Consider the following 20,017-nt stretch of genomic DNA (forward strand, 5'->3'; position numbering starts at 1 on the left):
CAATGTAAGGCATAAAATCCAAGACTAAAATATTGTATTTCAGTATTTGGCTGCTGATTTGTAAAATAGTTGGAAAATTGAGGCTGTTGTTTTCCATATAACACTGGGATTCCTTCTTTGAGAACTATCCTATGATCTCCAAAATGGGAACTAGACAAAACTATAGAAAAGTGTCTAGATGAAAAAAAAACAGGGAGTGAAAGATTAAAATTAGTCTGAATGAGGCCCACACCCGGCCCCTTTCATTTGTCGCCGGACCCAAATCAGGCTTTTGTGTGAGGCTCTGTAAAGTAGTGTCAATCATTCTGCTGGTGTTTTATCAGAGAAGAGAATTTTTTTTATGAATTCACTCTTCACAAATTAAAAGGACCTCTTGCTCGAAGTGCTGAAAATAGGTAATACAGATAGAAGTTAGACATCACAATGCCACTCGTACACTGGAGCGACATCAAAGTGCCCAAGACATCCAATCAGATTTATGTTGAAGGCACAATGTGATGAATATGGTGTAGCCCTCACACAAAAGTGCTTTTGTGTCACTTAAATCAGAGGCCATTCAAAATCAGCACGGGTCTGTCTGATTGGATGATGGCGAAAGGCCTTACAGTGCATCCAAACTTCACACGCACAATAGAAAATGCTAATTTTCATGCACTCAGAAGCTTGGTGCTTGGTTGACTCACATTTGAAGCACTTTGAAGGATGTCATTTGAAGCAAGAATAGATCTGCTTTTTGCATGATCCATTTTAAATGGGGAGAGTTTGAACTGCACAAACCTAAACGAGTCTCCTTATCTTTGCTGATAAGACTCCTGTATATATCTGAAAGAAAACTGAAAGAAAACTGGAAAACAGACATTGGTAGAAAATTTTGGATGCCCTCCAGGACAGTTAGTTCATCACCATTTGTCTTCAGTTGACGTCTATTCACAGCCTCCATAGGTTGGTACGGACACATTGGTTACAGCACAAAGGTATTCGGGGGTTATAAATTGCTTTACACTCCAACTTTTTTGTTGTTGCTTAAAAATTAACTGTTCACACACTGTAACCCAAGGTTGTGTCCCGTCTACAGCTGCCTGTCACTTTCCTTTGTGCTTATACAGTAAATGACTCCCATTAATTAAACCATGTTGACATACTCAAAGCCACTTCTTTTAGACATCTGAAATCAAGATAAAGTGTATCTGTAGTGGTTATTTCCATATAAATCAGCACTTTTATATTACTTAAGTATCTGCATTTGTGTAAAGTGCATTTCTGCAAGTAAACATTTATTTTTAAAACCATATAGGCTTTTTAAACATATTTGGCGTTTGATGATTTCAAACAAAGACAAGGCAATTATCTGAATAAATAAAGTCTTTATTTTACATAAAATAGGTTTTCTCTTATAAAAAATTGCATATACACAAGTTTGTAGAAAAACACACAAGTGCACACTTTGATACAAAAGTTATTCATCCAGTACAAAAATGCTGTCACATACATATCTAGAACAAAATATTATAATATACAGGTTGCATGTGGGCTGCCTAGTGTAACGTTAGTGTATTCCCTAACAGACGGCGTTTATGGGACCTGATACTATTTTTCCTCATTCGTTTATCTACAACTGGTCACCTCGTTATTTGTACAATGTGGAAGGAACGAACTGGCTCATTCAGTCGCATTTACACATTATTGCATCAACGGGGCAAAATGTTGAATACAGAATGGGATGACAAGACAAAAGTCAGCAGTTTAGACATCCTCGCTCGCCTCAAATCCAGTGCAGTTCTAACATTTGGAAGCGTGCGAGTGTTGCATTTGTGTGCATGAGCACATTGCTGGAAATGGCCCTCTGTGTGTCCAGTGCTCAGTCAATGAACTCGGATTCTTCACAGGCACCAGCAGACAACGTATCTCCGACCGGTACTGGTCCTGTGCTGTCCATTCAGCACCAATCTTTAGTAGTCAGTGAAGCACCTGTAATAGAATAATAGCAGTTATGAGTCACAGGCATACACCAAAAATGAATACAATTCATTCATAAGATGTGTTGGATAAAAACACAGGGTTTTCAACCAGAAGGTAATCAGGAAAAACATACAGAACTCTTTTCTAATGTTATGTATATATGCTGTTATAATAGTGTCAGAGATATAAAACACATATGATTTTGTTTTAAATTGGAGGCCCCTGGTTTGGCTGAGGGGCCCATGGGTATGTAAAAAAAAAAAGTTGGGTCTGAAAGCGCCAAAAAAAATGTCGTACCTGATTCATATCTGTCGAACCATGTGGTGAAGTCCAGCAACTCTTGCTCCTCAGAGCTGAGAGGCTCGTAGCTGCCTTCATCAGAGGAGTAAGCAGAACGAGGAGACTCCGTGCCCGCGGAGTACGCGTTGGAGACCGATGGAGACGAGACACCGCACTGCAACACAGCAGACACGGCGTCGTGCTCGTCCAGCAGCTGCTGAAGCGCTCGGATGTACTCCACTGCCGAGCGCAGCGTCTCCACTTTGCTCATCTTCTTGTTCGCCGCTCCGTTCGGCACATGCTGTCGAAGCGTCTGGAAGCCCATGTTCACCTGCTTGACGCGGTTTCTTTCGCGCTCGTTCCGTCTGGCCACCGCCATGGGCTGCTGTTGAGGGATAGTATAGCCGAGTCCGTTGAAGGTCAGTCTCCTCTTGCACCTAAGTAGCTCTGGGCTGCTCGAGCGCTGTCTCTTCAGCACTTTACACTCCATGTCCTGCTTCGCATGAGGCAGGAGGGTCTCCGAAAACGGCTGATAAAACGAGTCTTGCGTTATTTGCGTCGTGGCGATGACAGTTGCCTCCATGTCGCGTCAAATAAATAGATAAATAGATGAGGTGAGGAGTTTGCAAGTAATGCGCCGCTCTCGTGCCTTTCGCGTGGCTCGCAAGAAGCGATACACCTGTTCGGCGAATGATTTGAGGGGAAAGCAACTTGCTCTCCCTTTTCTACACGTGCGCCACACCTCCACCCCCTTTCGGGCCGCACGCTCCCAAAGAAAGACCCCGCCCCCTGCATGAATCCCCTGCTCGGGCTTCGCGCGCCGGGCGCGTGGCTTTGACAAACTCAAAGGAACTATTCTGTGCGCTCACTGCGCCACGCGTATGAGGCATTGCATCTCTGTGGAATAATGGTCATCCGGCGCACGCGTACATGTTCCGTGTTGTGGAATGTAAAACGTGCAGGGTCAACAATTGATATTAAATAAAACGATGGAGGGTTGTCAGTTTTTAGAAGTTCAAGTATAATGTACCTGTCGTCAGTCTGCGGTGTGGTTTATTACCTAACAGCATAAGACTTGCATGTTATGAACAAAAAGTGCCAAAAAGTAGGCTATTATGGCACAAATAACCTAACCATCATCAACATGGAACAGCACAGTTTTGTTAAGGGCATTATGCAAACAAGTAGCCTAAATGAGAAATTCCATTTGAATATAATAACTTTTATCCTCTAGATTGCATAGCAGCCTATGGAGAAAAAATACGTTTTTAAAGACTTTTTTTGATCATAGTTTAGATTTTGATCCGATTTTTCAAACATTGTCGGGATCATGTCTCCACAAGAATAGTAAAACCTGAAATCGCCTACATTTTGTAGTTCAGCCGGTCCTAATGAGGGGAAAAAACTAATGAACTTATTGTCTTAACAAGGCTTAGGTTCCGGGGATATAAAATAACACTGTCTCAATTTAAAGATAACAGAAGTCAACGGAAAGCCTTTACAATGTGTTTGTGCTTGCGCGCGCGCACGTGCCTAACCCCATTGCTCCAAGCTGAACCGTCAGTCATAATAATAAGTATACGGTAAATCTCGTTCAAACAAATCAACTGACAGAGACAGCATGCTATTTACTTTATAATGAAGTAAACATCGGAACATGAATGAACAGATGGAAAATGAAAAAAAAACGAATGTCAGATAAAAAGAGTTTGTGAAAAATATAACTAGAAATAGCCTATATATATATATAGGCTATATATATGTGTGTGTGTGTGTGTGTGTGTGTGTAAAATGCTACTTGTGTTGAAGTTGAAGGCCTTTTTTTTAGCTAATTAGAAGCAAATGATCTGACAATACAAAAATTTGTAAATTCCATGGTACTTTGGTAGGTGGATAACTTTATTGGAGAATTTCTAACATGATAAAGCCAGGACTCCATAACAGCAAGACTTTAGCCCTCCACAAATAGTTCTCAAACAAAATGTGCAACGTAAATGAATGGATCACCCCCTAGCGGCGACAATATGTTTCTACAAGACAGCATATCCACTGAACAAATTTCTTACTGTAGATTAGACAACAAAAATGTTGTGTATTTTAACCTAAATAACGTTTAATTGTCCATTCTAGACTAAATTTAAAATATATATATATATATACATTACCAATATTAAATAGGATGTAGGCTACTAGTTCATTGGTTTGGAGCAATTACAATTTGCAGTGTCGAAAATATTAAGACAGTATTTTTTGTGCTCACAATCAGGTTGATTATTAATTAATTTATCAATCACATAAAACTTTTTGTGCTCACAATCAAGTTGATTATTAATTAATTTACCAATCACATACACCTTTTACATCAAGTGAAGTCAATTTTTTTGTATTTGTTCTGTGTTGCATTATTATTTCATGTGTCCTCCCTTCAGGTCTGCATCAGGAGCTGCATACAAAAATGTAATTACAAAGAATTATAAAAGGCAGAAGAATAAGTGTGTGTTGTATTTCTCTGTAAATAAATGCATTTACTTCTAGGGAACAGCAACTCTGTCTTTCGTTGGTGACCATCACAGCAAGTTTGATTCTCCTCTAGTCCTCTATAAGACAGAACACAGTATTCAGTCACCTGATTTTATCTTAATACGATTAAAAACAAGATGAGCCAAACATATAATTCGATAAAAGAATATGACTATACAACGAAAGCAAAAATGCTCTGTTGAGAACACAACAGAGGACGAATCACATGACAACTTACACATTAAATGGGTTTGTTCCAGAATCTTCTAACCATTCTTGCCAGTCATTCCATTCAAAGTAGTTATCACAATCCTGGGCCTTGCAGGGACTGTGGACAGTCTGGTACAACCCTTGCCACTGCTCAGTCAGTGTGTTCAGTCGTTTCATAATCTCCCTTATCACTTTCCATGCTTTCTTGATGTCTTCTGAGGTTTCAACTACAGGAAGAAACATTTTTAAGTATAATATAATAATTTTGATTTAATGTCTATATGAAGAAGACCTTAGTGGTGACAACATTAAAGCTGCAGTCCGTAGTTTTTCCTCTTTGTCGCCATCTCTGTTTGAAATCTGCAATTGCAGTTATTCGCGTAATTATTAACCCACTTTACGTGGGTTGTGCCTCGGCACGGCACAACGCGGATGAATCCAATGTTTTGAGGAGAATGTGCAGCTGTCGGCATTCGGAATCACAGATTCTACTTTTTGGAAGTATGACCGACATAAGAATTTATGTTGTAAAAATGTCATCTGAACAAGTAAGTAACATCCACTTTTGTTCTGACCAACTAAGGGAAAAAAAGCATTGCAGTAAATCGCGCTGATTAAATCTAACGATCGCTTATCATATCACGTCAAACCGTGCAAATTATACTTTGTTCTCAACTTGTTAATGTTACCAACATCAGCATTGCGTGACTACATTTAATGTGTATTAGGCCTACCTGTAGTTCAGTACTCCGTAAGTGTATGAATTAAACGAACAAGTGTGCTACTGTTAGATAATTGAACCATTGAAATGTCTTGTCCAGCAGAAAAAAAGCTGTCTCTGCGTCCGTTTTGAACCCCTTCAAAACACGGAGTTCACGCCACCTTTCAAAAGCCCTTCCGATATTTATCCTTGTTTTCGCATGGGTCCGGTTGCAGTCTCTTTTTTTCTCTAGCCACTCCGAAGTCTTTTGCATTTTACAGCGGGTGAATCTCTAGTTGTCACTGGTGATTGTCGTTTGAATCTTTCTGGATCCGCCATCAAATTGATAAGTTTAATTATATCAAGTGCTGTGAGAAAAGGATATACATCTCCACCTCCAGCATCCTCAAGCCTACTAGCCGAGACTCCTTCTTTATGTGTACAGATGTGACGTAATGACTCAATATAGCTTATACTAGCCGAGACTCCTTCTTTATGTGTACAGATGTGACGTAATGACGCAAAGACATGCTCGAATCTCCCGCGGAAATCCACCAGTACCACTGGAATTAAAAACATTATTACAAGCTTGCCGTTTTGAATCGAGCTAAGGCAAGCAGATAGTTTTGAACAATGGCTGGTTATGTACTTGCTCACAAATTTATTTTGGATAATTTTTAACCCAAAAAAGTTACGGACTGCAGCTTTAAGAAAATGTACATTACCAACAATAAGTACAATGCAGGCTACTTGTAAAGTGGTTGTTTTTTTGTGAGCTATTATAATCCAGTGACATTTGCTATGATCAGAGTCATTGTCAACTTTTTATGAAAAGAAAACACACACATACATGCATGTATAAAAATAAATCCAAACTTTTATTCAGCAAAAGGTGAAGTAAACAATTTCTGAGAAACACTGTTTGACACCCAAACAAACACCCCTACCAAAAGAAACACACCCCTCCCTTCTTTGCTCCGCCCCCAAAATAGTAAACATGCTATGCAACATAGGCAACAACTGTCGCATCAGACAGCTTGCACAAGATTGGATGCATCAGCTGTGATTAAACAACAACAACAAAAACAGCATATCATTGTTCTGTGGAACAGCAAAACCAATGTTATTCGCGTATCGAGCAGAAACAAAGCAACTTCTGCGTCCATTTTCAGGTCTTCTCGCTTTCTAACGTTCCTGCAGCGCTGGAAAGCTTTTCCAATATCAACGCGGGTCCTAGCTCTTTCCTGATCGTTCCAATTATATTCCTCTGACCTTTTCAACTTTGGTAATATCTCAGGCATCTCTCTTTCTACAGTTGTGGAAAATGTCCCACTTGTTCACTCACTTTTCTCAATACCTCTCCAACAAAAATTCAGCCAAAAATATGTTATATTTAATACTGCTCCTGCGTTTATTAACGTTCCCATAAAAGCCCATAGAAAGAGGTCTTCGTGGAATTTCCAGTCCCAGTCCCGGTCCAGTTCTGTCTCGTTTTATATAGGCTATTTTTTTTTTTCAATTTCCACACACGATGCTTCATATCTTCAGTGACAAAATTCTGCATGCTGTTATTATTAGATTATTATATGAAGCAATTATTATAGGATTGCACACCTCTAGTTTGGCGCTCAGTCTGTTTTTACTGTATATTTGATTAAATAAATGCAGCCTTTGTGACCATAAGAGACTTCTTTCAAAAATATAAAAAAACTCGTTTTAACCCCAAAACATTAACGGCAACAGCCATACACGCGTTGACGAGAGAGTCGAGTTCAGGCAGAAGGGTGACCTCTGACCCGAAGTATGACATATGACCCGACTGTCATGTGAACATGGCCGTTGCTGAAAGCCAGGGATTATAGTTTATAAAGTTTTAAATACGGATGTTTTTTCATACAAAAACCCATAGCTTCACTTCTGAAGGCATTTATTAACCCACTGGAGTCATATGGATTACTTTTATGGTGAATGCGCTTTTTGGAGCTTCAAAAACCTGGACACTATTCAAAGCCATTACAAAGCTGGGAAGAGACTGGATATTATTTAATATAACTTCTAGTATTGTGTTTGACTGAAAGAAGAAAGTATACACCTAGAATGGCTTGAGGCTGAGTTAATTATGAGTGAATAATAAAAATAAAAACGTGCACAAAAACGGCAAAAAGTAATGTACAAATGTAATCAAAAAGAGGGGTCTTACGTTCACTTTCTTTGCAGCGGATCTCAATGAACTGATCCTCCTCACGGTGTTCTCTGAGCAGAAAACGTTTGTTGCCACTGCACAGCATACACTGGTCTTTTCCTATCCAGTATGGAAAGTACAAGGAGCATGTCCTGATGACAAGCCTGTAAAGCGACAGTTTTACAAGTCATACTAGTCATATAAGGTAATACATTCACAATCAAATCAGTTTAAATTAGCTTTTTGAGAAAATTATCCTTGTATCTGGGTTGATGATGCTTTGCACATTCCCTTACAGCAAATATAAAGCCAAAATGTTCTTCAATGACATGTATTTAGTAATTTTGTCTAAAAAAGACAAGCATAAGCATTCACCTGTGGAAGAAACCATGTGGGATCTCAGGTAGGAGGTATACATGGATGTTGAGGTCTTCTGTATTGTCTGATTCCCACTTTTGCTTTACCTGTTCATTGTCTGACAGGTAATTTGGGAAAAGACAAGCATCTGGCTCGTACACAATTGGATTTGAGGCCTTCCAGTCTTGGTTTGGACAGAATTCGTTGGCATTTGGATTGAGAGGACTGTTATGTTTGGTTGACAAACATATATCAAAGTGTTTTAGTAGTGAAAGGAGAGTCCCCTCCTTATTTTTGGACCCAACAACCTCCTCAATTAGCTCTTCATCAGTCTTGCCGTAATTCTTCTGGAGCTCAGTCCGCACAAGGATCCTAATAGCCACATTGCTTAAGGATGCTCTGTCTTTATAGTCTCTGATCCATCTTTTCTTTTGTATTACAAGTGCGTTTTCTGACTTCAGCTGTGCAGCGGAAATCTTGTTCAGTTCCTGGACCAGGTCATGTCTCACAATAGTCTGTGACAGAATCAAAAGAAATAAGTGATGAAGGATTTTAAGTGATAAACGGATTAGCATTGCCATTCAAAGACATTTAATGCTTTTAGTTTAAATGTTTGATGCATGAACCTTGAACAGTGAGATGAGGAAGGATGGTTTCACAAACACAAAACCTGCCAATTCTGGGATTTCCTTGTACCACATAATGACACCAATTCGGTGAAGATACTGAAGAATTAACTTCAGTTGGTCATCGTCCAGTGTATCATGTCTATTCTTCAGTTCAAGCAAGAGGAAGTTTTGACTCACAATTCCTGTTATTAGGTGCAAATTTCAGACTTTAGAAAATGATTAATTAAAGAAACTAATTTAAGAACAAACAAAACAAAGAACTACTCACCATGCTCTGGAATGTCATCGTTCGTCACAAGTTTGTTGAGATCCTTCTCCACATCATAGAAGCTCCTAGGTAAAGTCTTTTCAATGTTGGGGAATATATCTTTGTTCAAAACATCATTTTTGATGCGAGTAAGTAGTCTGTCAATGTCCTCCTGTTTAGTGCAATCTATAAGTATAAATTCAAGGACCTAAAAACAAAAGGAAATGAAGCAGATCATAGCAGCACATTTCATTGGATGCATATTTTAAGACAGCAATCCAAATCCAAATTACCTTTAGTTTGTACTCAGTGAGTCTTTCGATTTGATTTATCAGGTCGTAGTTCAAAGATGGGTTGTCGCTCTTCTGGAGGATCTTTTTACGAAGCTCTAAGTTAACTTTGTGCTTTTCAAGCATTTCCTTCACCCGCTCTTCGATGTGTTTTTTCTTTTCATTCACCTGAGCACTTGTGCACTGGTCAACATGAGTGCCTACAAGCAGGACCACTGAGTCTGGTATCTTAAGCTGTAGATTTTTGATCCAGAAGTCCACGTTCTCTTTGAAACTCTGGTCATCCATATTGTAACTAAAATAAATGAATAAATATATAGATTAATTAATGTATCTAAATAAAGTTTTTTTTTACTTAAAGTTAATCTTAAATGGGTCCATTATGCCCTTTTACGAAGTCTTGATTTTTTTTGGGGGGGGTGTACTAGAATAAGTTTTCATGCTTGATTATTCAAAACATACATTATTTTTCACATATTATTACACAGCACTTCTCTCCTCAGTCTGGCCTGAACACGTTGTTTATTTCCTGTTTTGATAAAGCCCCTCATTCCGAAATACGAAATGTGCTGTGATTGGTTAGCCAGCCCAGTGTGTTGTGGTTGGCACCGCTTAGCACGTTCAGGAAATATCCCCCTGATATTTATAATATCCCCCCCCCCCCCCTCCCCCCTTGCCATAATAGCGAGCTCTACTCAGATTTAAATATTAAGGATGCTGTCAATTTCTAACCAATTCAAGCCTGATTCAGACTTAAGCATGTTAATAAACAAGAGGATCGTGCAGAACAGATTTTGCAAGATTTCACAGGGCATTTCAGAGTGTATATTCTTAGACATATTAAATACAAAGTTATACACCATTTAATCATGATACTTGTCGGAAAACTATGGTAATACAAACAGTAATTGAATAACACAACCATGGTTGATTTTTCTAAGGGGTGGTGAACAGTCTTACAAAAGCGAGACCTTACAAAAGCTACAGTACTAAACACTAAGTCAACACTAATGTTGACTAGCAGGTGAGCTTTGCCCTTTGTTTACATCATAGCAACTACATAAAACTTATAATTGGAACTGTTAATAGTACTACAAACTACAAATAATAAGACATACAAGTGATCCAAAAATAACAGATTGTCCTGACAAAGTGGAAAATGATCTGTTTCAGGAGAAGCTTTTGTGCCTAACCTGCAATCTACTCTCTTCTGGAAGCCGTTTTCCGTAAAATGAGCAGCCAGCGGCACAGACAAATTTTGGGGTTATTATGTTCAGGGACAGTGTTTAAAATACATTTTAACCACTCCAAGTTTGTCAGCCTTAGGAAGGTCAAACAAATCAGTTTTGGAAATGGGGTGGAAAAAACAGCGTCTCCTCAACATAGCGACAACATTTTCTTTTCTAATGAACCAGGCCTTGTCCGCTTTTTTGCATTTTCTGTGGGTGGGATTACTTTAATGAGTAACATTGTGACTTCATAAGATCCGGAAAAATCGCATTGTAGTCCAAACAAGTCGTTCGTTGTAGTTCTTGAAAAGGGGATTCTGTTCAATAAAATATCTCCCTTTGGAGTGGACTTTGAGCTTTGTAGCCTTGCAGATCTTTTTTATGCTCAACATTACACACTAAAGCTGAAAACGTGAAAAAGCATAATAGGACCACTTTAAAAAAATATATGTCAAATAGCCTATGTGAAGATTCACAATAAAAAAATTAATTGTAAAAATGTGAGAGGAGTTAAATGATTGTTAATTGTGTCTGAAGGAATCCTCTATAATATTTTGGTTTTGCCTATTTTATTGTCCACAATGCAGAGATCACACATCTGATTGTTTAGAAAAGTAATCCTTCCTAAAGCCAAAAAATCATTTGTGCCCGTCACACAAACAATTTAAAAGGACAAGCAAAAGTAATAAGTGATTCTTGCTAATAAAATAATGAATTTTCAATGACTTGCATAGTGTGTTTAGTGGTGAGAGTAAATTGAACCGTTTGATCTAGCAGTAGAAAAATAAAAAAATGTATGCTTTACCTGGAAAGGTTGATGGCAAGTATGACAAAGGCTTGAGGTGTTATAAAAACATGATGGGTGATGTAGTATTCCTCTTGTCCAGCAAAGTCCCAAAAGCAGAAACGGATGCCATCTCTATTAACTTCACTGATATCGATCCCTACAGTACGATCAGCCTCTTCCACTGGTACAGGGCAACCCTTCTCCAGACTGCGGCACAGAGTGGATTTCCCTGCCATGGAGTTCCCCAGAAACATGGTCTTCACAGTGTAAACATGTGGGGCGTTTTCCTCAAGCATTGAAAAGTAACTCTTGATATCTTTCAATCCCCCAGCACAGACCTCCACAGGTGGCTTTCTAAGAGGGTTGCCATTAGCTTTGAACAGAGTTAAACTATTGTTTTGAAAGAGCTTTTCTGGTAGCTCAGACAACTGGTTCCTCTCGACATACAGTTCTTTAAGGTGTGAAAGATCCACAATAGGATCCAAATTCTTCAGGCAGTTGTTGGACAGGTTCAGATAGGTGAGATCTTGGCAGCTGTTCACATCGATGGGTAGCTTTTCAAGCCGATTGGTGCTTAACTTTAAGAATCGAAGTTTCCCCAAAGATGGAAATACATTTTCTGGAATGGTTTTGAGACTGTTCTGATTCATATAAAGTTTCTCCAATTGGTGTAACCCAATAATCTCCATGGGGAAATCAGTGATCACATTATTGCTCAGGTTAAGCTCTTTCAGGTTTGTCAGTTGCGAGATGCCAGGGATTTGTTTGAGTCTGTTACGCTGTAGATCCACCTTGACAGCATCTCCACCACTCTTGCATAGCTCAGTGGGAAGTGTTTTGAGCTTCTTTCCAGAAAAGTCATAGTCCTTTTTGCCATTTTGATTTCCTATGGGAATATCATTGTTAATGTTATACACACGCACACACACACACACAACAAAGTGTGTAATTTTATGCTTATTATTATTTAATAACCAACAACAACATAACATCGTCAGATGACTTGGAGAAGCAAGGCATACATATTTCAACATGAATAATAAAAGAGTGTTTTCATTCTAAACAGAACAAATAATTCAAACTCAACGTGAGTTTGACAAGATTAGCAATTATTATATCCACTATAATGATACATTGATAAAGCACGATATGTTACATGACATGACTACTATGATAAAGCAAATCCGGAGTCACTCTCACTAGAAAATACAAGACTAAGTCATTTGGTGTTACTTTTCTTAGATCTACATTCACGCGAATCATTAGCATTTCTTGAAGATCAAAATAAAAAATTGTGAACATACCATTTAAAGTGGACATGTTGTTGAGATGCTAAAGAAACTCTTTCGCTCGTCTGATGTACGTCTGGTAGGTAATCTACTTCCTCATGTCCCGTGGATCAGAGTGGTGACGGACTTTTAACAGAGCAATACGCCCAATACGCCTGGATTTACTTTCATTTTCAAGAAAATACAGCAGTATCTGTTTCACATTCTCTCACGTGATTTACACAATGCAGCACTGCAGTGCCATCATCTGGCTAAACAGTGCAACAGTGTGCTTACGAAAAGACAGTAGCAATGAGGTAGGCCTAACAGATTCAACTTAAAAAGTCACCATGAAGTCAAAATTTACCACTTATTTTTCATGGAATATTGCAGTATTTCTTATAAAGGATTTATCTGTGCACATCTTTTTTATTATTATACATGTTCCATTGTAAACAATCAAAATAACTTTCCCTCCCACATGCAGCAGCTTGTCTGAGATGCACCTTGCCTCACCTGAAATGTAGGCGAGAGTAGGCGGCTGCAGTGAGGGGAGGAGTGAAGTGCAGGCAAGATGGACAGGGCTGCGTTCCAGTCCACTTTTAGACACACACTAGCGAACTTCCCTAAGCACTTCTCCTCAGGGGAATCCCAGCCGCCATTTTGAAGTGCGTTTCACTTTGTGAAGTGGACAAGGGAAGTTTATATGGACTGATCCTTTCTCTCTCTATTTTGACAGAGGGAGCGAGTCTACTTCACAATGTACACTTCAGGCAGCTCCATATATACCACAATGCAACACGATTGTGATGCCATATTGCGTTTAATTTACCCCACCACAAACAACTCTATTATATATTAATTATTAAAAATCAAAAAACAACTCAAACACACCTATATAGCTACATATAGAATGCTGCATTAAACGATTTCGTAAGGGGAAAAAAAATCATAAATCAACCCCATGGTGGATTCTAAGTGATCAAGGGCTTAGCACGTTCCAATTCAGCCTATTGCAAAGGTTCCGCCAGTAGTGGGCACTCATTCAACGTAAGCAATGACGTACATCCAAATGAACAAGACGGAGGGAAGTTAGTGAGTGAAGGGCATGACAACTGGAACGCAGCCTAGTTCACTGAACTTCTCTCTTCTCGCAGTGGATCCAAGGGGGTAATCCATCAGTCGGAAACTGAAGCCTCCCTGGAGGCCGCCATTGGTTAGCAAGCCTTCACCTGCTGTTAGCATTCCATTGACTCCCATTCATTTTGGCGTCACTCTGACAGTGAATAACTTTACATCTGAGTCGTTTAAAGACTCCATTGTTTATTTCTAAAGAAACACGACAATGTATAAAAGGCTCCATTACCGTGTATCTTACGTTATGGCCCCGTAGAAGCAGTTTTTGTAAAAATAGGCTAACAATTGCGTCATAACCACGCGACTCTCTGTCTCACAGTAGAGAAATTTACCGTATAGACAGGAGGAGAAGCTCGCAGGCAATCGGGTGGACGTGGGGGCATAACGTCCGATAAAGTCAAGGGAGAAGCCCATAGAGAGTCATAAAGTTGATACTGCTGCTACCTCATGGACAGCTCCTACTCACGCTCTCCGTCTCCGTAAGATTCGGAAGGGAATGATTCAGATTCCTCTTGGCACAGCTACTAGAAGACTTACAACTGTCAGACAGGTTGCTCGTCGTCAAGCTCAGTTTGAGCCTGCGCAGTACGCTCAGCCATCAGGAAGTGAGTGCTTCTAATTGACTTGAAGTCTATGGGGTCGATGTGTCCATTTCTTTTACTATCTATGAGTGGATCAGACACCTATGAGATCAAAGGTGGATATCGCAGGATTCACGCTCGTGCACGGTGTTGCTAATAAACTGGATGTATAATTTAAAGGGTTAATTCACCCCAAAATTGGCGCACATGCATCACACACATGACCAGCGTTGGCCAATAGTGAGCCTACATTCTGACGTACAACACAGAAGCGCTGCGCTGTTACACTACGTGAACTCACGTCAGAGGCCCACAGAGAAGAAAATGAATAGTTGAATAAAGTCTTTTTTTTTCTTTTTTTTTTTTGCACACATAAAGTATTCTCGTCGCTTGATAAACTTATGGTTGAGCCAGTAGTCACTTGGACTATTTTAACGATGTTTACTAACTTTTCTGGGCCGGCAAGTTTCAATAACATAGAAGCCTATGGAGGAATGAGACAGCTCTCCGATTTAATCAAAAATATATTAATTTGTGTTCCGAAGATGAACGAAAGTCTTACGGGGTTGGAACAACATGAGGGTGAGTAATTACTGACAGAATTTTCATTTTTGGGTGAACTAACCCTTAAAGTTCTGTTGCTTTTATATGAAAATAAATATAATGAACAAGACCCCCAAAGTACTTGTTATTTAATTACATACCAAAGACGTGTTTATCAATCATTTTACTTTAATTAGCCTACGGACATGTTTTATATATTTTTTTTATAAATATATTTTATTATCCTTTCATAATTTATAGACATAAAAACATGATATCAGAGTTTTAAAATCAAACATTTTAAAAGAGAACAATTCATTACGGTCGTTTAAACCAATGAGCATTAAGCTGTGTCGTCAGCAAGTCATTTCCCATCATGCTTTTGATCAGCGCAGTCGGTGGAGAGAGCAACTGTGCTCGGCTGCGGAATCCGACACGTCCGCCTTGCGGTCGCGAGGATTTTTTGACATACATAAGCATGATATCAGAGCAAGTCGGACCGAATTTGGACACATTTGTAACCAGCATGCATCTTGCGGTGATCACCGTTGATCGGTTTTGCGCAGATTTTTATCTTCTCAAACAAGCCTAATCATACATCATCTCTTCTCTGATGATGACGTGTTCACCGGCGTGAGGGAAGGACCAGCTATCACTTTGTAGGCCAACCAGTGTGGTGAAGTGATGAGTCCCAGCTTAGCTTAGGACCCCAGTAGTAGGCCTATGCCTGATCTAAAGCTGTTCTCACGATTCTTAATGTAATCAATCAAACTTTAATAATATTTTATTTTTATCCTGATTATTTATATAGTTTAACTAAAATAAATTGTATGCAGCGCTTGACCTTAACTTTTTTGCTCACTAGCCAATGTGGCTAGTGGTTTTCCAAAATGACTAGCCACGCAGCATTTTTACTAGCCACAGTTTTGTTGTTGTACGTTTTATATGATTAAAATTGACAATGGGGCTGAAAACGTGCTAAAATGAACTAATATTATCATTAGCTCTGATAAGGTTGTTAAGCTCCTTTTTTGATAACATGTTGTCTAAGATACACACATAAAATAGCTTCTTATTGTATATAATAAAAGTGCTGCATTGTTTGTTTGTTTTTTGTTTTACAGCAGTAAATACTGCAATACAGAGTAGAACAATTATCTGCATTAGAAACAACGAGCAAAGAATAAATAATAATTTTAAAGAAAAAATCCACAATTAAAGCACCAGGATTACAACTTTATATAGGCTATATAGGACTATATAGGACTTTGGATTGTTTGTTTTGCATCAGCTTTTCCTCAGAGCTCTGACTTAATAATTATCATCATGAAGCTCTGAGTAACTGGAGATATGTCCACCTGAAACAAGTATAGGCCTACAGGTCTTTATTTTCCAGATTATTCCCACAAGCGCATCTCCTGCTTTCTTTCATGGCATGATTAATTTTATTAAAACATAGAATTAACTCTGGAAAGATAGTTGTGATATGACGTGACATAAGGGCAGCCCTGCTAGTAGTTAGGCCTACACCGTGGCCCTTAATCATGAAGATGATTTTTGCTTTAATACCGGCCATGCACACTCACGAACTGACTGAACGCTGTGTTGATGTGTGTGTGTATGCGACCAGTCGCGTGTGATGATCGTTTGTTTGGCGCGCGCACCCTCGCGCAGCGGCACTGCAGGAGAGCGTGAGACACGCCGGTGGTCTGGATTCTCCTGCTATTAAAAAAAGATCGCTATATCACCACATTAAGTTGATAATTAAGGGCAGACTAAAACAGCCCAGTTCGTCGCACAGTCCGCCGCACAGTCCGCGAGTTTAATCTCCGCGTGTCTTCTTGTTTGCAGTGTTGTCGTTCAAGAGGATTCACGAATGGACCAATGAGCAAACACTAAACTATGTGCAGGTGGTACTCATGGGAGTGGTAGTGGCATAGTGTCAAATTGCAATTCGTTTGTTATGTCAGATGTCCTTTGACAAGACTACAAATCTTCAACACGCCAAAGTGGCTAGTGAGAGTGACTGTGTTACCCGCCACGGGTGAAATGCACCCGCATTTGGCGGGTTGGCGGGTGTTAATGTCAAGCCCTGATTGTATGTATGTTTTGCGACATTGTTAATTGTTATTAATCAATAAGGCATAATATATATTTTTTAAATTACAAGCATGTCATGTCATAATTAATTCTTAAACAGAATTATGCTTGTATCATATTTGTTATCAAAGTTTTTTATCGAAAAATATCATAGATGGTGAAAAAAAACGTTATCTCTAATCATTTTGGATGGTATGTAAATATTTTTCTCTAGTTATGGGCCTAAATATTATTACCACAATGCGCGCACAACTGCAGTGATGTAACCGTGACGTTGATTCCAAATCGGTCTTTATGTCACAATAGAGAAGAAAAGACAATCGCAAATTCGGTTTCATGCCAACTTTAATGTAGAGGTGAGTAGAGCACAACCTAATGGTTGGTTTGTAACATACATGGTTTGAAAGTTCCAATACTATTCTAGCATGACAAAACTTACTGTATTATCAACACATTTATTTAATCATAGGAAGTAAATTTACTGCTAAATGTATTTTTTCATCTCAGTTTTTAGTGTTTATTTTTAAACGAGACAAATCTGCTATTATTTTAATCTCCAATCTGTTATTTCAATGTTCAGACATTATTATTTCAAGATATGTAAAAGCATTCTGGCTCGTCTGTTTGTCTCCTGTTCTGTGAGACCTGTGTGTGGTGGAAGGGGAGCGCTGTGTTGTGTTCAGCCCTGTTTTTCTTAACGTTTCAATGTGTTTCTTCATCTATTTGCCCACATTGTCTTGAACTATGCTGTATAACTGTTTTGCGGTGTGTTCATTGTCAAAATACAATAAAAAACGCCATTATTTTATATGAAAATATTTTAGTTTGCCTTTTATATATATTTTTATTACATCAGATAACATTTTAAGCTGTCATGATCATGTTACAACGTGATCCTCACATGTTATAAAGTGCCCTTCGTATGGGGCATGTTGTCACATTTCACTTCCATTCACAAGACCACATAATTGTACTAGATGTGTGAAATTAATAAAAAAAATAAAAAATATTCTGAACCCCTTGTAGGCTTATACACAAATTCAAAAAGTCTCCCCTAATGTTTCTTTTTCCTCTATAGTCTGAAAGGAATGCTAAGTGAATGTTGCATGCAATGAGGTTTTTGTGCACATGCTATGAATTTAATGATATATTAGTTTGTCTTTAACAATAGATACAAAAATAAAGAGATAAAATGTAAAACAATAAGAAAAACTTATTTGGTATATTAATTAGAGTAGCAGTAACACTGAATCCAGAGACATTCTGTACGATAGCGTGTGTGGTCACTATCGTCTCTGCACACAGGAATGTAGGCTATATGGAAAAATGATCTTTCTCAATTGATTCACCTGCAGCATATTAAGTGATGAAAATGTGAGTTCCAGGTCTGGTGACCGCATTACAGTTCCATATTACTTCACCAAATTATTTCAGTTATTTCAAAGGTCCTTACAGCCTACAAAGACACTGACAAAGCAAACAAATATGACAAACAATAGGATAAACCTGGCAAATGTTCCATATTCTATGCCATGTACATGCTTGTGTCCTCCAAAATGATGAAACATTTAATATAGCAGACATATTTCAAATGTAGTCTTTCTCTTCAGAAGAAACGGTCCAAAATATCAATTACTCATTCTGTAGAGAACTTTTGTCAAATCAAATGCACCTCCTTTTAATTGCGCCTGTAGGCAAACAATCCTGATCAGACATAAGTGTTTTCCTAATGTTATTTATTATTGTTTATTGTAATACATTATGCCATCTTGCTATAAAAGAGATCAACAAAAACGTATCTATCAAAAGAGAGAAATTCTCTTTTTTTTATTTGAGTGATCAAATGGGTCTTATAAGTTTAAATCTCAGCAGAATTCTTATAGCATAATTTAAATAAACCAAGTAAAACTGCAACTGTATATCTGTAGATATATATCAGTAACCAATAATCATTTTATTTTGTGAACATTTCACCCACTTTTATGTTGATGATGATTGTGTTGATTCATCTTCAGAACAGAAGGCTTCCAGACAAACTTCATTGTTAATGTAAATAGCTAAATGATTTTCAGTAATGATAAAAAAAACATAATTACAAAATTAAAAACCTGTCTCAGCTTTAAAAAGTTGATAAAAGCTACATTTGTAATATTTTGTGGTTAAAGGTTCTCTAAGCGATCCTGGGTGACATCACTTCTTGTTGACGTTCGAACTATTGTCAAACAAAACGGAGGCTAGCTAGACCCTCCCTCCTCCTCATCCGCACACTAACCCCCCAAACCCTTCTTGTCGGTCATTGGCTGGAACAGTTTGTTATGTTTCGGGGAGCGGGTCGCCGCAGTTTGCTTTTGTTGCTGTTTGTGGAGCCTGGGCTGTCTACAGAGATCGCGTTTCTTTACAGTGTGTTCAGGGGACAGGCAGCCAGTGGATAGTGAGGAGATGTTTGCTGTATGTGACAAAAAATGTTTTGGCCTAAAAAACGCGTGACATCGCTTAGAGCACCTTTAAATAATAGTTTGTTGGAGTATATATGTAGTTCAGTCATGAAACTTTAGATGGCGCAGGCATGTCTTTTACATACAGCCTGCTAGCAATCACATCACATGGCACAAGCTGATTGGCCTCTGCTGATTCTGCAGCCAATGAGATTGCTTGCTCAACATTTAAATGGTCAGGTTCAGTGTTTGCTGTTCCTCTGAAACCCTCCGCCTGTCTTAATCTGCTACAGGATTTATGTATTCATGCAGCAGCATATTTTACATGCTCGCAGCAGCATTCTGAAATGAAACTGGCGGTAACAAGTCCATACTTGCTCTGCAGCAGATCTATAATTATAGAGTGGGAAATAAATAAACCTAAAAACTTGTAATGATTTCTTTTTATTTTGGTATGTTTTTAGTTAATGAAATATATGAAGATTGTTAAAATACATTCAAAAATCTTAATCTGTTTAATAATTACAAAGACAGCACTATATTTACATAGACTTATTAGGTTGC

General features: G+C 38.5%; 2 protein-coding genes across 2 annotated transcripts; both read right to left on the reverse strand.

Annotated features, from left to right (window-relative positions):
* Nucleotides 1–1,344: 1,344 nt before the first annotated feature.
* ascl1b (achaete-scute family bHLH transcription factor 1b) lies at nt 1,345–3,193 on the reverse strand. The gene is made up of 2 exons (XM_056259043.1): nt 2,257–3,193; nt 1,345–1,968 (listed from the first exon to the last, which is right to left on the reverse strand). The coding sequence occupies exons 1-2, from the start codon at nt 2,819–2,821 to the stop codon at nt 1,937–1,939; spliced, it is 597 nt and encodes a 198-aa protein (XP_056115018.1). The 5' UTR covers nt 2,822–3,193; the 3' UTR covers nt 1,345–1,936.
* Nucleotides 3,194–4,467: 1,274 nt separating this feature from the next.
* si:ch211-210p4.6 (malignant fibrous histiocytoma-amplified sequence 1) lies at nt 4,468–12,835 on the reverse strand. The gene is made up of 10 exons (XM_056259034.1): nt 12,694–12,835; nt 11,408–12,275; nt 9,377–9,668; nt 9,105–9,291; nt 8,834–9,018; nt 8,226–8,722; nt 7,869–8,014; nt 4,997–5,195; nt 4,768–4,835; nt 4,468–4,681 (listed from the first exon to the last, which is right to left on the reverse strand). The coding sequence occupies exons 1-10, from the start codon at nt 12,707–12,709 to the stop codon at nt 4,644–4,646; spliced, it is 2,496 nt and encodes an 831-aa protein (XP_056115009.1). The 5' UTR covers nt 12,710–12,835; the 3' UTR covers nt 4,468–4,643.
* Between the last annotated feature and the right edge of the window lie 7,182 nt (nt 12,836–20,017).

The sequence above is a fragment of the Rhinichthys klamathensis genome, unplaced genomic scaffold (assembly GCF_029890125.1).
Source record: "Rhinichthys klamathensis goyatoka isolate OS25496 unplaced genomic scaffold, OSU_Roscu_1.1 h1tg000161l_1, whole genome shotgun sequence".
NCBI lineage: Eukaryota > Metazoa > Chordata > Actinopteri > Cypriniformes > Leuciscidae > Rhinichthys > Rhinichthys klamathensis.